At 43.5% G+C, this 15,083-nt stretch overlaps 1 protein-coding gene across 1 annotated transcript in view; it reads left to right on the forward strand.

Moving 5' to 3' along the window:
- Positions 1-15,083, forward strand: part of ADAMTS10 (ADAM metallopeptidase with thrombospondin type 1 motif 10) — a 273,868-nt gene that overhangs the window by 116,106 nt on the left and 142,679 nt on the right. The window contains exons 4-5 of the mRNA XM_069216852.1: positions 9,433-9,589; positions 13,355-13,572. Of these exons, the coding sequence (XP_069072953.1) occupies positions 9,433-9,589; positions 13,355-13,572 (375 nt within the window). The remainder of the gene's footprint in view (positions 1-9,432; positions 9,590-13,354; positions 13,573-15,083) is intronic.

Below are 15,083 nucleotides of genomic sequence, written 5' to 3' on the forward strand. Positions count from 1 at the left end.
AGGCCACTGAAATCATCTGCGGTGTACCCCAGGGTTCGTCCCTCAGCCCGACCCTCTTCAACATCTACATGGCCACACCCACTAACATCGCCCGATCCCTCAACCTCAACATCATCTCATACGCCGGCGACACCCAGCTGATCCTCTCCCTCACCAAGGAGTCCGCCAAGACCAACCTCCACGAAGGAATGAAGGCCATCGCTTAATGGATAACGAGCAGCTGCCTCAAACTCAATTCCGACAAGATGGGAGTCCTCATCTTCGTCTCCACCCCCTCCGCATGGGATGACTCCTGGTGGCCGGCCACGCTCGGAGCCGCTCCGACTCCCACTGACCGTGCACGCAACCTAGGATTCATCTTCGACTCCTCATTATGCATGACCCAACAAGTCAAAGCCATCTCCTCCTCCTGCTTCAACACACTCTGCATGCTCTAAAAGATCTACAAATGGATACCCACCGAAACCAGGAGAAGAGTCACCCAAGCCCGTGTAAGCAGCAGACTGGACTAAGGCAATGCCCTCTATGCAGGAATCACGGCCAAACTCCAGAAGAGGCTTCAACGCATCCAGAACGCCTCCACACACCTCATCCTGGACATCCCCGGCAACTGCCACATCACAAACCACCAGAGAAAACTGCACTGGCTCCCAGTCAACAGGAGAATCGCCTTTAAACTTCTCACCCACGCTCTCAAAGCACTGCACAACACCAGACCAGAATACCTGAACGGATGGCTCTCCTTCTACACCCCGACCGGGCATCTCCACTACACTGACCTCACCCTCGCAACCATCCCACGCGTCCGCAGAACTACAATCGGCGGTAGTTCATTCTTGCACCTCGCCACCAAAACGTGCAACACTCTTCCCATCCATCTGCGCCAGACCAAAGTCCTCCTTACCTTCAGGAAACTTCTCAAGATCCCCCCCTCCTGAGCGCCTTGAGACCTTCACGGGTGAGTAGTGCGCTTTACAAATTCCTGATTGATTGATTGAAAGACTGGATAAGGATAGATGACAGAGATGTAGAAGTCACGTTTGACTCTTGTTCCAGGTTGACAATCCTATCTGAAAGAGTGCTCAATTTCATGTACAAGGGACAAGTCAAACTTCTAAAAATTTATATTTCCCCAGGAGGGTATTGTGGGAAACCCATAAAAATAAAGGGTTACTTTCTAGGAACAGTGGAATACAAAAACAGATATGCTGTATGCAAAATACATGTGTCTGTTAAAGGTGATAATATTCTGGGCTGGCCTGTACAGACGGATTTAGGTGTGTTTCTCAACCCCAACCCCAGCTCACAAATCTTAGTGCAAAACATATCTCATTCAGCGGATGAAATCTTTTGTACACAAAATAAAACTTAAAGATAATGTCTTCCTATTAGTGTACATGAAGCAGTCAGAGCTGAGTTGGAAGAATTGTGCAAATTAGATGTGATCACACCAGTTGAGGCAACGGAATGGTTGACTCCAATTGTGGTAGCTAGGAAAGCTAATCGGAAAATCCGCATATGCATAGATCTTGGAGCACTTATTAAAGAAGTTGTAGTAGACAAGTTCCACTGCCCAAAATTATAGAAATGTTTACCAAGATAGCTAGAGCTAAGTATTTTTCAATATTGGACTTAACTTCAGCATATCACCAAATTTGTTTGCACACTGATTCACAAGACCTTACAGCCTTCATAACTCCTATAGGGGCTTACAAGTTCAAGCGGATGCCGTTTGGCCTTGCGTCAGCAGCATCTGTTTTTCAAAAGGCAATGTCTTCCATCCTAATAGGCGTACCAGGGGTATTCTTTTACCAAGATGATGTGTCGATTTTCGGGGATAATGAGACAATACATGACACAAGACTTCGATATGTCCTTATGAAATTCAGAGAGTATGGGATAACTGTCAAAAAAGAAAAATGTAAGATCAAATGTGCTGAAATAAATTATCTTTGACACACAATTTTATCACAGGGCATAAAACCTAAATCTGAATTAGTGAACACAATAATGAACTTAGCTTCTCCTGAGAACAAAGATGAAAAGATGAATGAAAGTCATTCTTAGGAATGGTAGAGTTCTATAGTAAATTTATAGTCAACTTTGCAAGCCGCACATTTCAGATGAGGAAACTACAAACAAAAACAAAATTATTTACAACTGGGACAAGGGGTGTGAGGATGAATGTGAAGACATTAAGAAAGCACTGGCTAACACATCCAGTCTGAAATCTTTTGTACCAGGAAAGAAAACAATAGTGGCAACTGACGCAAGCTCAAAAGGTTTAAGGGCAGTTCTTCTTCAGGAAGATAGTACAGGTGAACAAACCATAGCCTTTGCTTCCCGAGCACTTAGGCATGTAGAAGTCAGTTACTCTGTGCCTGAGAGGGAAGCATTGGTGGTATACTGGGCTCTTAATAAATTTAGAGACTTCATCTGGGGAACGACGTTTAAGGTGAAAACAGACCATAGACTACTTATGGAAGTTTTTACAAAGAAAGGCAATCTCAAGTAGGATCAAAAGGTGTGTGGTAAATCTCCTAGAGTTCAGTTTTGATGTTGAGTATGTTCCAGGGATTAGGAATTGTGCCGCCAATTGTCTTTCATGTTTAGTGAAAGAAACATATATAGAGCTTGACCATGAAATGAACTGTTGTGAGGTTGTAGATGTTCCCAAAGAAGATGTCTGCATAATAACCAACGGTGCCATTGAAGAGAATTGTTGGAAACCAGAATTACAAGCTGATCCCATTCTGATAAAAGTTAGACAATATCTAGGGAAGGGATGGAACTCAGAAGGGAAAATTAATGAACAGGTGCAACCATATTGGATGGTCAGAGAGGAATTGTCTGAGTTGGATGGATGTCTATTCAAGGGTACCAAATTAATACCGCCTAGCAATCTAAGGATGAGGTTGATTGAGCTGGCTCACAATGATCACGTTGGTATCACCAAGACTAAACAGAGGTTACATCTGGATTTTTGGTAGCCAGGGATTGATGGATCTGTAGAAAGAGAAGTCAGAGATTGTATATCGTGTTCAGCCAGTGATAAGGTGTTCAAGTTATACACTCCACCTATGTTGTGTCGTCAGTTAACTGAAGGGCCTTGGATGGATGTGGCCATAGATATAGTTGGGCCAGTGTCCGGAGAAAAGAGATGTCCATATATCTTAGTTTTAGTTCTCAAGATGGCCAGAAATTAAAATAGTTTCAGACATCAGTTCCAACACCGTGATCAAATTTCTGTTGGAAGTTTTCATGCATGAAGTTCTTCCCAACACGTTGTTGACTGACAATGGGACGCAATTTTGCTCAAGAGAAACAAAGGAGTTTCTAGAATGCAATGGAATAAAACACAAACTCTGTGCTCTTTATCATCCTGAAACAAATGGAGTAGTAAAGAGGTTTAACAAAACCATGAAGGAAAGCATCCAACTGGCTAAGGAAAATGGACTGAGTTGGAAAGAAGAAGTAATGTTTAGATTGGAAGATTATCGTCTCACTCCACATCAGACCACTGGCATGACACCCTTTGAATTACTAATGGGTAGGAGACCTAGCTCCGGATTAGTGCCTGGGTGGATGAAGTGGTGTAAGGTTGAGTAAAGATAGACACAACCCAAGCATGGAGGAGAAAAGAGCTTGAGTCTCAATATACACAAAAGAAACATTATGACAAGACACATAAGACCAAGGTAATTGACTTCAGGTTAGGTAAATGGGTTAAAGTGAGATCTTCTAAGGTCAGAAAGAGGGATCTAAATTCACAGAACCATTGAAGATAATTAAACTGTTTCACAATGCAGTAAAAACTCAGGATGGAAGAATATGGTAGGGTAGAGGTGTCACATGTGTGGGACCAGATAAGCATGATAGAAGGCTTGAAATCTCAGTACAGAGGAAGACAGAGAAATCAGAGATGAACATCAATTAGGGAATACCACAAAGAGTGAGAAGGTGGTGAAGTCAAACAACAACAAATCTAAAGTTTATCTCAGAGTGGGCGTGTTACAAGGCTCCCTACATATTTCAAAGATTATAAGGTCAACTGAGTTTCACATGCTTCTTGTAGTTTTGTTCAAGGGGCTAAAACACTTTAATACCTCTTTTAATTTCATGCAAGGATTGTACACTCTAGAAATATTCCAATGTTATTACATTCTCCTTTGAGAATTGTTCATTGTGCATATGCTTTTATCCATAGGTTAATTCTTTGTAAGTGTTGTAGACACAACTATGTTCCAATGTATTTCTTTTGTTATTACTGGTTCTTAATGTTATTTTACAATAAGCTTTAGGCCTCAAATTATCTGTTAGTGTATATATCTTGGTTATTGTATAAAGAGGGAGAAGTGTGACATCCTGTTCCACAGCCTCTGTGGATTGGCCAGTATCTATGGAATTATGGTGTCTCCAGAATTCCAAAGCAGCCTCTCTGAGGTGAGGGAGAAATGAAACGACAATTGAGACTGAAGCTGTGGCTGAGGTGTAAAGAATAAACTAAAGGATAAGCTTATGGAGTGCAGTGCTTCATTATTGAACATTAGATCTACATTTTACAAAGCCCTGGGAAGTCAGTGTTATAGTGCTGTAGAAGAAACGATTGTAGCGAACAGGCGCTCATCCTTATCATCCTGCCTTTTACTATGTGAGAACACCATTTTTCTCAGAAAAGTGGTATAAAATGAAAATATCACTGTTCCCCTAGCATGTCCACGCCACCTCCAACCTGGAAATGAATTTAAATTATTCAATGTTGTGTTTCGTATTAAAATGCTTTTAACTATTGAAACAACTAGTGCATTTTAGCCTGATCGGTGCTTAGGGTGATATTCAGCAAAGTATAATGTTCCCACATGCTGAAAAGATGACGGCTCAACAGAATAAACTGGGAAAAATTGTGAGATTCAAAACGGTGGAAAGGGTGGAAGGAGACGGGGTACATAGGTCTGTAACGGAGGCATAATTTGTCACGCACTGTTTGTCAGGCCCCAGTTGGGTGGCCTACAGCATCACAGTTGTGGTGGATGTGGTAATTTGCGTCTGGGGTCCATAATACTGTGGTTCTGCAAATTGGGTGACACTTGACTTTCAGGGTGGTGAGGGCGAGCACTACAAGGTGCCTCTGGGATGTAGTTTTTGGGTAAGAGACGACTTGGAACTCAAACACATAAGTATCCTCATCATCATAAGTTTATGTTGGATTCAAAGATCCTTAAAACCACATACATTGTACAGAAAGACACATCCTCATATAAAAAATAGAGAATGAAAGCAACAGCAATGTTAAAATAGCACGACACAGTATATATCCAAATGTAAATGATTCATCAATTGACTAAAAAGTCATTGCCATATAATGTGATATACAAGTAATATTGTTAGGATAAAAGGAGAATCGCATAAAGTGCAAATCTGTAGGCAAAACCAGATAATAACACCAACAATTACAGCTTAGGTATGGGAGTTTTATGGAATCATAATTATGGTGACTGCAAAGCAGCATAATTCATACATTTCCATTAAGATCACACAATGTCATGATTTTACCTCAGGACGAGGGCTCTATTGCGAATGATCCATGCAGAGAATAGGAACTTGGCGACACTGATATAGGTCTTCTTGTCAGTGCCTGTTCTCATTATTCTCAATGTATGTGCCATTCTCCTTGTGCCCAGCAAGCTGCACATAGGTTTAATCCATTTCCTGCGAGGGAAGACGTAGGCTTTGCAAGAGAAGAAGAAATGATGTCAAGTTTCCTCCTCTAAACTATGGGTAGGACATAAAGTGCTGGTGCAATAATCTTGTCCCCAACGTATATTAAACATGGTTATAGGTAGTGTTCCATATCTGAAACATATAAACAACTTGCTTGGCTAAAGGGCAAGTGATTCAAAAAGGCTCAAATGCTAGGACTGCGTAAATATCTTAAAAAACAAACAAACAAAATATCTATGCAGCTGCCCTGATTACATTTTTTTAGTTCCTCTTCCCAAGCAGCATAAGAAAAGAACAGGCACAATAAGCAAATGGCCACTCACACTGCTTTTCACACTGCCAAACTCAACACTATACATAAAGAATATGCTGCATTACATGGACAATATTCTGCCGATGCTATAGGGGTGTGCCTGGGGTTAACACACAAAAAAGAGGAGCACTAAATTCAAGTTAAGTGCAGGCTCACTAAGATGAAATGGAGCTGAGTTTGTGACCTGTATGTCAATCCCGATGCTTTGATTAAGCAGGTCTCTTAAGTTTTTCATGAAGTTATCAGTCACTGTTTTGTTCAGGCATTGGTGTTACTTGAGGTGAGGCGTACTCTAAATCTCCACCAGCAATTGTGGTTCTTGCTGCCCTACCTGTTTCTGCTTCGGGCCACATGAAGCTGCAGTAGAATGGGCCAAGGCCCTCTCGCCAGACGGTCCTGCCACTCGTGGCTGGGAGTCCTCAGTAAAGTGTAGAGACATGGTTTTCAAGGGCTGTTTCACCTTTACAACACTTTTTTTTTTTACCACACCCTACTTTGCCACCAATCCTTCACAACACATGAGACTTGGAAAAGCATGCCTTTACAGTGCATGCCGAGGAGAAGGTAAGTATCTAATAATAAGGTGAGGCATGGCTTTTAGTAGGGTTCTTGGGTGGGTAGAGGTAAACAGAGGAAAGAGTTTTCTAGGATTTGTGGTGGGAAGAGGTAAAGAGAGGTGAGGGATTTTTAGGGTTCAGGGATCGGTAGAAGTAAAGGAAGAAAGGGGGGTTCTTGGGGTTCAAGAGTGAGTAGAGGTCAAAAGTAATAAAAAAAAATGTGTAATTATGGAAAGGATAATCATTTTTTTTAAATGCATTTTAAATAGTATGCTTTCTAATGACTCTTGCTATAAAGGTAATTTGCATTGTGGAAAATTTGTTTGTATTGTAAAGGTGTACGAACTGTGATGTGCTCTGTGTGGTGAGCCGCAGACTCATGTTGGCTTATCTCAGATATGAAAGGAGCAGGAAGACCCTTGGGTCAAGCGTTGGACACTCTTGCAGACCTCTGATTCTTCTGGATTGCTCCTCTCTTTGGACTCGGTAGCTGGGCTTTTCTTCCTTAGGAAGATAGCTCTTGTGTGACAAGTCAATCCTCAGTAGGAAGGTATGTATGCTTGTGAGCTCCCAGGGCGTAGGCAGATCCAGAGTTGTCAAGTACAATGCGGAGACCTGAGGTAATGTCCCCCCATGTATGGGAGACTGACTAACAGCAATATCAGCCATGTATCCCAGCAGGTCTCTCAGTAATTTGTGGGATTCCCCTGTCCCTGGGCAGTTAAACAACTTGAACTGGAAACAAACTGGGAAAGTTTAAGTACTACTTTTATACACTTAACAGAAAGGGGGTGTGAATATACTGTCTAAAGTAGAGCGACTGATTTGACCTAGTTCTATTTAACATTTTATTTTCCAGCTGCAGTGCGGGCAATGTCTTTGAGTAAAGTGATTGCTCTCCCAGGAGATAGTCATGAGTTTCACTCCGACTAGGAACACTCACTACATGAGAACAATAAGTGCAAAGCTCTTCACTTGTCTGAATTCCAGGATGGACCAATCAAGGAAAAACAAAAGGGCAAGGTCCTCCACTGACAACTGAATCTGCTGACTCATCCCACTCCCTTTCCACACCTTCAGGAAGAACTAACCTAGAATCCCCCTCTAAAAAATTTACCATAGACATTCTAAAGACAGGCCTGCTTTCACTCTTCCACACTTCAGTGTCAAGAGCAAAATGGACCTGATTAGGTATGTAGATAATACAGCCTCCAACCAGACAGTAGAAGTGTATCACGACCTCCATCTTGTGCTATTGCAAACTAGGAGGAACCCAAAATGGATCCCACTAGCTTCAGCTTTCATACACTCACAAACAACCTGGAGTTCTGCTACCTTTCACTGTAGACACATAGGGGGTGATTCTGACATTGGCGGGCGGCGGAGGCCGCCCGCCAATGTTCCCCCTCCAAAATACCGCTCTGCGGTCGCAAGACCGCTGAGGGTATTTTGGGATTTGCCCTGGGTTGGCGGGCGGCCGCCAAAAGGCCGCCTGCCAGCCCAGGGCAAATCAACCTTCCCACTAGGACGCCGGCTCCGAATGGAGCCGGCGGAGTGGGAAGGTGCGACGGGTGCAGTTGCACCCGTCCCGTATTTCAGTGTCTGCTTTGCAGACACTGAAATACTTTGTGGGGCCCTCTTACGGGGGCCCCTGCAGTGCCCATGCCATTGGCATGGGCACTGCAGGGGCCCCCAGGGGCCCCGCGGCACCCCCTACCGCCATCCTGTTCCTGGCGGGAGACCCGCCAGGAACAGGATGGCGGTAGGGGGTGTCAGAATCCCCATGGCGGCGGAGCACGCTCCGCCGCCATGGAGGATTCTGTAGGGCAGCGGTAAACCGGCGGGAGACCGCCGGTTTACCCTTTCTGGCCGCGGCTGAACCGCCGCGGTCAGAATGCCCTTGGGAGCACCGCCAGCTTGTTGGCGGTGCTCCCGTGGTCGGTGACCCTGGCGGTCACCGGCCGCCAGGGTCAGAATGACCCCCATAATCACTTGACTTACATACATGGTTGTGAGTGCAGGGTCTGGCATAACATGTAAACAAGTTTTTACTCAAGCATGCCTGCTGGCATCACATACTCACTTTTCAATGGCAAAAGGCCTGACTGATACTAGGGATTCAAAAACGTATTCTACTACCAAAGCTGACAGTTAAGGTCCCACATGACATATACAGTAGTCTCAAGTCCACTAAAGAGTACGGTTTTGACACCTATCATGACCTCAGAGTCAGACCACGGATCTTCTAGTATGCGACTCACCTCAGTGCACATGAAGGACTCCTTGTGTCCTGGGGCCAAGAGAAAATCAGTAGACCAGTTTCACATGCAGTTGGGTTATTTGTGGAAGGGGAGCACAGTTGTTTACTAAGCAGGGGACATTTCTGTCCCAAATGTTTCTCAATTGGAACTGTAGTGGAGTGTCTAATGAAGTAAGGCTCAATATCTACCACCCAATCTATATTAATGATGAAGAAATACCCCTTGTGAGATTGTGGAAGTACAAGAGAAAATTAATCTTGTGCCTTAAAGTGTGAGTTCTCATCTGCAGAGCTAAATTTGATTGCATTCTTTTTTTAGTAATCCTTGTTCACTGGTTGCATCCCGAATAAGGACTTTCAAATTGTATTTGAATTGAAACATTGTTGATGTGTTTAATCCAGTAGGCCCTGACTGAATGTGGCTCTGAGTGTTCTAGTTGATCACACATATGTACAGTATCATTGTTACCATAGTCCTTAGTCCTACATTTCCCACATGTATGCAGATTTTATCTAAACGTTTCAGTCAAATATCTTATGAAAATTGCTCCTAGATCCTCTCTCACACTTGTGTCTTGCAGCACGGGATTATCGTCACCGATGGGGACGAGTATTTCATTGAGCCGCTAGGTCTTCCTCCCAATGACACCCATCTGAGTGAGGAGGGCAGCCCGCACATTGTGTACAAACGTTCATCTCTACAGCATCAGCAATGGGATGCAGCTTGTGGCTTAATAGGTAATGCTAGCTAGTGATCCTTTAATGGATTAAAAAAGGTGATCTGATGATGACTATTGGGCACTGACTTGTCAGTTGTATACCACAGTTTGGAGTTAAGTAATAATATTCTAAAAAATATGAATTGTGATTATCAACTGCCACTATGCCATGGAGATGTATATATTTCAGTTTACATGGATCTTGATTTAAGAACAGTAAATCCGCAGTTACCTATATTTACTTAACAGCTCCATGTAGGGATAATCAAAATTATGGATTCAGTATTTTGTCAGGACCATATTAAAGATTGTATAATGTAATACAGTGCTGTATCACATGTTTATCTTATGTGAGCTCAGCTAATCCACCCCTCAGGTAACCCATCCATATCCCTTTGTTCTATCAAAGTCAGCCATATTGAGCATTTCTGCAATAGACTTCTGAATGTATACTATTTTAGGCTTGAATTAATTTTGGCAAGATCATGCTTTGTTGGATTGTGGGAGCTGAGCAGCAAAATGCCATACTCCACTGAATCTCTTTCAGAACAAATATCACTATTAAGCGATAACTAGAATACCCATCCAATTAAGTTGTTTTTATCTTCAATCGTGCACTTTGCTCTTGCTCAAATTCAAGGGGTACAAGAGATGCTCTTGCTCAAATTCAAGAGGTTGGGGTTTGCACTGAAGCACATGACTAACTCTCTAGAAATGGATATAAATTTGGAAGTAGTTGATTTACTGTACACTGTAGCAGTGGGAATGTACTTCAGTGCAAACCCTAATCGACAGCTGGCCAGCATCTCTTGGCAATTGTTTCGTACTATACAAAAATAGAAGGCTCATTTGGCCTTCTTGTGATTCCAGTTATGATTCCATTTTATTATACTGTGCAGATTCCAGATCCCCTTACTGCCTCTCCAACCAAACCTAAGAAATAATAGAAACTGTCAGCCCTATTGTTGTTAGGTAACTGTGTTTTAAATATGATTAATAGCATGAACTGATCCCTTCAGGAAGATAGATCTAGAAGATTGGTCCCCGTACAGTAAAAGAGATGCTGCCAAATAAAGAGAAAGTAAAACTGGGAATATGGAGGAAGGACTTTCAGAAGAACTGAAGTAGTCTCCCGCTGGTTGTGATCAAGCTTTGTAAGTACATTGGGGATATCCAGAGAAGTGGTTCAAGATCAGCAACAAGACTTTAACAAATCACACCACATTTATCAAGGGGATTCAAAGCAACCTGTTTCTTATGTGCCAAGAAAGGTTATTGATGAGGAGAAAAAAACAAGTTACTTCTGGTAACTTGATAGCATATCAATATCATGACTACTGCCATTAGGATATGCAAGATTCATAATTGAGTGGTGATAAAAGGAGCCAAACGTTAAAGAGTTGTTTAAAATGCTCAGGCTCACCTTTGTTAGACATCCAAATCTTGACCTCAGTGATAATAAAATGGACCATACACAGTTTCTCTGTAGAGTAACCTAAGATACTAAGGGCCTGATTCTAACTTTGGAGGACGGTGTTAAACCGTCCCAAAAGTGGCGGATATACCACCTACCGTATTACGAGTTCCATAGGATATAATGGACTCGTAATACGGTAGGTGGTATATCCGCCACTTTTGGGACGGTTTAACACCGTCCTCCAAAGTTAGAATCAGGCCCTAAGTTTCCTCCTTACTGTGATCAGAATGTACACGAAACCCTTGGTCCAAGTGAGTCAGATAGGGACTTGATGCAGATATGTGATTAGCAAAAGTGAGAAACCTCGGTGACCCCACTTGCTGTTATTCCTCTTGCCACTGACAATTGTCCCAGCTTAAAAGGTACTGCTGTCCAGAGAGGAAAATTGCACCCATCTAAGTATCCTGGCCACAGCAACCAAAGTGACCATCATAATAACATTGATGCGGGTGTCAAAAGCTTTTAAAAGTTAAGATGGTTGCGAGAGCTCCCCCTTTCTTCATCGTCATTGGAAATATGACATCTGAACTTGCCCCAGGCCTCATGACCAGGTACTTCTATTTATTATATTTTGAGTTTGATCATGAATACTTGGTTATCATGACATCCCAGGTGACTAAGATGGTCACACTCGGGTTTCTCCATCATCCAATTCTCAAGAGTGCCTTTCCCCACTGTTACTGCCACATGAAGCTAAAGCAACTATAGCTCTAGCCATTGCTAGATAAGACTTCACAAGCACTTTTATATGTCGCTGCCTGCCTTCCTCATACTAGAGCATCAGCATTTACGAAATTCAGCAGTTATGATCACCTGCCATGTAAAGCAGTGAAAAAATCCCTTTCTGAGATATCTAGTTAATTTTTATTGGATGTGGTGTCTGTTGCTAGCAGTTCTGCTGAGTGGCATCCTGGGCTACTTACATCTTGATGGAAAAGCATTGTAAAAGCACATTGATATTTACTAGATGAAACAGTTCCCACCATCTAGCATCTTTACTTTATCTTGTCAATCTTCAATATACTACATGTGATGTGCTTTAGCCGATTATGGTTCCACCATTATTACCCAAGTCACAGCTGTGGTTGGTGATGATGTCCAGAGTTCACTTACTGTGAGTTTAAGGTTGGAATGGTGTTGGTTTGTTCCTCCATCCACCTGGTTAAGCCTGCAGAGAGAACATGGTAACCGCTGTATGCGAGGTCTCCCTTACTGGTCTCCAACAGAATTCCCCAGGACTCTGGCAAAAAATAAAATAAAAGAAGTCAAATGCAGTTCCCACCCAGTAATTTCCTGCAACTCAAAGGGTGGTTGGACCAAGGCAGAAGAATGGCAGGGCAGTGTTGGGCTTCATCATTCTCTAGGCTCAAGGGACCCAAAGAACCATGTAATGTTTAGGGGTGGTTGTGTACCCTAGAAAAGGTAATCCTTACAACATAGGAATTGTCACAACTCGCTGGTAGTACTGTTTAAGGCCCATCCTCTAGTCCCCTTCCCTGTACCCACAATTAGTTATTTTCTGTAAGTAACAAAGGTAAGCCAATTTCGAAAAGTTAGAAAGTTTAACAGTGGGGTTAGGCCTTGAAACACCACTCAGTGAAATCTGGAGGAAGAACATATGTACAATTTGTGTGGTTCTAAATTTGATAGACTATAAGACAGTAGTTTATTTTTTAAGCCAGGTCAGGGTGGCCAATTTCTAGAAATCTCATCGAAACACAGTGCCACCCCTTTCAGTGAGAGGAAAAGATGCTGTGGAGATGCTTACGGTGGTGAAAGCGGATGCACTGATCAATGAGGAGCTGGCCCTATTGGGAGAGTTATAAGGAGTTGCACTGCAGCCAGGGTGGCAGGCCCAGACTCCAAATTATTAGGCTAAAGTAGATAGCAAGTAGGGAGAAGAGACATGATGTGTGGCAGAGATCAACTGCACACCCAAAGAACAAAAAAGTGAAGGAGACTAAGCCGAAAAATCATTGGAGACTTACTTGGTTAGGCGTTCACCTCCTTGTAAAACATGTAAAAGCACTGAGTGTCGAGATTGCTTAGCGAGACCGTCACCGGCACAACAGTTGACTTTCCTCTAGTGAGTTCCACCATATTTCTTGAAGAACTATTTATTATCCTCTTGATAGATTTTCATTTGCAGCTCATAGGAGGGTCTAGAATACAACATCCAAGATCCCAGAGACTTAAACCTATCAAACTTGAGTGTAGCTGGATTTATGGCTGCCAGGGGCACCCAGTCTCAAACGTGAAGTAATTAAAATTTCCAAATCAGTTTAACTTGTTGACCTCATTTTGCAGATGAGAAACCCTGGAAAGGAAGGCACTGGTGGCTGAGAAACCCTAAGCCCCCTCCACTGAAACCAACCATCAATCAAACACAGAGAGGGCAGCTGCCTCTGAAGAGGTCCGTCAGCACGGAGCGCTACGTGGAGACCTTGGTGGTAGCTGACAAGCAGATGGTGGGCTACCATGGCCGCCGGGATATCGAGCAGTACATCCTTGCCATCATGAACATTGTAAGTTTTATAACCAAATCATGACCGTCCTGGTTCCTGCAAAGGTGACCTAACTCACTATAATTCGAGGGACGTCCTCACAATGTGATGCCTCCGAATACATGAATATGTATTATTGATATGTTGATTAAATCAGTATCATGTTAAAATACATGAATGTAAAATTCCTTTTGCACTGTTTCTCTTCCGCCAAGACCTGCACATAGGCCTTAATGTACAATGTCTTACTTATGCAGGCAGCTACGACTCTGCTATAAATGCATTCTGATTCAATAATTTATATTTATTAATTTCTTTTATCATCAATCAATCAGCATTTGCATAGCACAGCACTATCCCCCCCCCTAAGGGTGTCTGGGCGCTGAGGGTGTTGTGTGTTCGTTGAAAAGCCACGTCTGAGTCTCCTTCTGAAATCCCCCAAGGGAGGGTGCTGTTCGGAGGTGGAGGGGCAGTTTGTTCCAGGCTGCAAAGTAGGAGAAGGGGTAGTCTCCCCTGCGTCTGCAATGGATGCGGAGAGGGGGTGTGAGAGGGTGAGCGAGGCGGAGCGCAGGTGTCTTGCAGGGATGTGGCAGCTTAGTTGATAGTTGATATAGTGGGTCCCTTGGTTGTGTAGAGCTTTGTAGGCAAAGGTGAGGATCTTGAACTGGCATCTCGGCTGGATCGGGAGCCAGTGGAGGTTTCTGAGGTATGGGTTGAAGTTGGTACACTTGAGGAGGTCCAGGATGAGTCTGGCTGTTGTGTTCTGTATGGTCTGGAGTCTTTTGAGGAGCTCGGTGGAAACTCTGGCGTAGAGAGCATTGCTGTAGTCAAGGTGGCTGGTGACAAGGACGTGCATGACGGTCTTTCTAGTGTCAGTTGGGATCCATCTGAAGGTTCGACAGAGCCTGCTGAGGATGTAGAAGCAGGAGGAGGCGACTGAGTTTGTCGTTTCATGGTCAGTTGGCTGTCGAGGATGATGCTGAGGTTTTGTGTGTGGTCTGATGGAGAGGCTGTTGGTCCTGAATTCTACTGGCCACCAGCTACGGCCCCATGTGGAAGTGTTCTTCCCATAGATCAGGACTTCAGTTTTGTCGGAGTTTAGTTTGAGGCAGCTGTCTCTCATCCATATTGCCATGTCGGTCATGGCATTGCAGAAGTTGGTTTTGGCATTGTGGGGTCCTCAGTGAACAAGAGGATCAGTTGAGTATCGTCAGCGTAGGAGATTATGATGAGTCCATGGGATCTGGCGGTGTTTGTGAGGGGGGTCATATAGATGTTAAACAGGGTTGGTCTGAGGGATGATCCTTGGGGTACACCGCATGTAATGTTCTTGGGTACGGAGGTAAAGGGAGGTAGGCAGATGCTCTGAGTGCAGCCTGAGAGGAAGGAGGCAATCCGCTTGAGAGCATTTTGCTGAATACCAATGTTGTGGAGTCTGTTGAGGAGAGTGTGGTGGGAGATTGTATTGAACGCAGCAGAGAGATCTAGGAGGATTAGGGCTGCCGTTCCTTTTTGGTCGAGGAGGGCCCTGA

Source organism: Pleurodeles waltl, chromosome 12, assembly GCF_031143425.1.
Source record: "Pleurodeles waltl isolate 20211129_DDA chromosome 12, aPleWal1.hap1.20221129, whole genome shotgun sequence".
Taxonomy (NCBI): Eukaryota; Metazoa; Chordata; class Amphibia; order Caudata; family Salamandridae; genus Pleurodeles; species Pleurodeles waltl.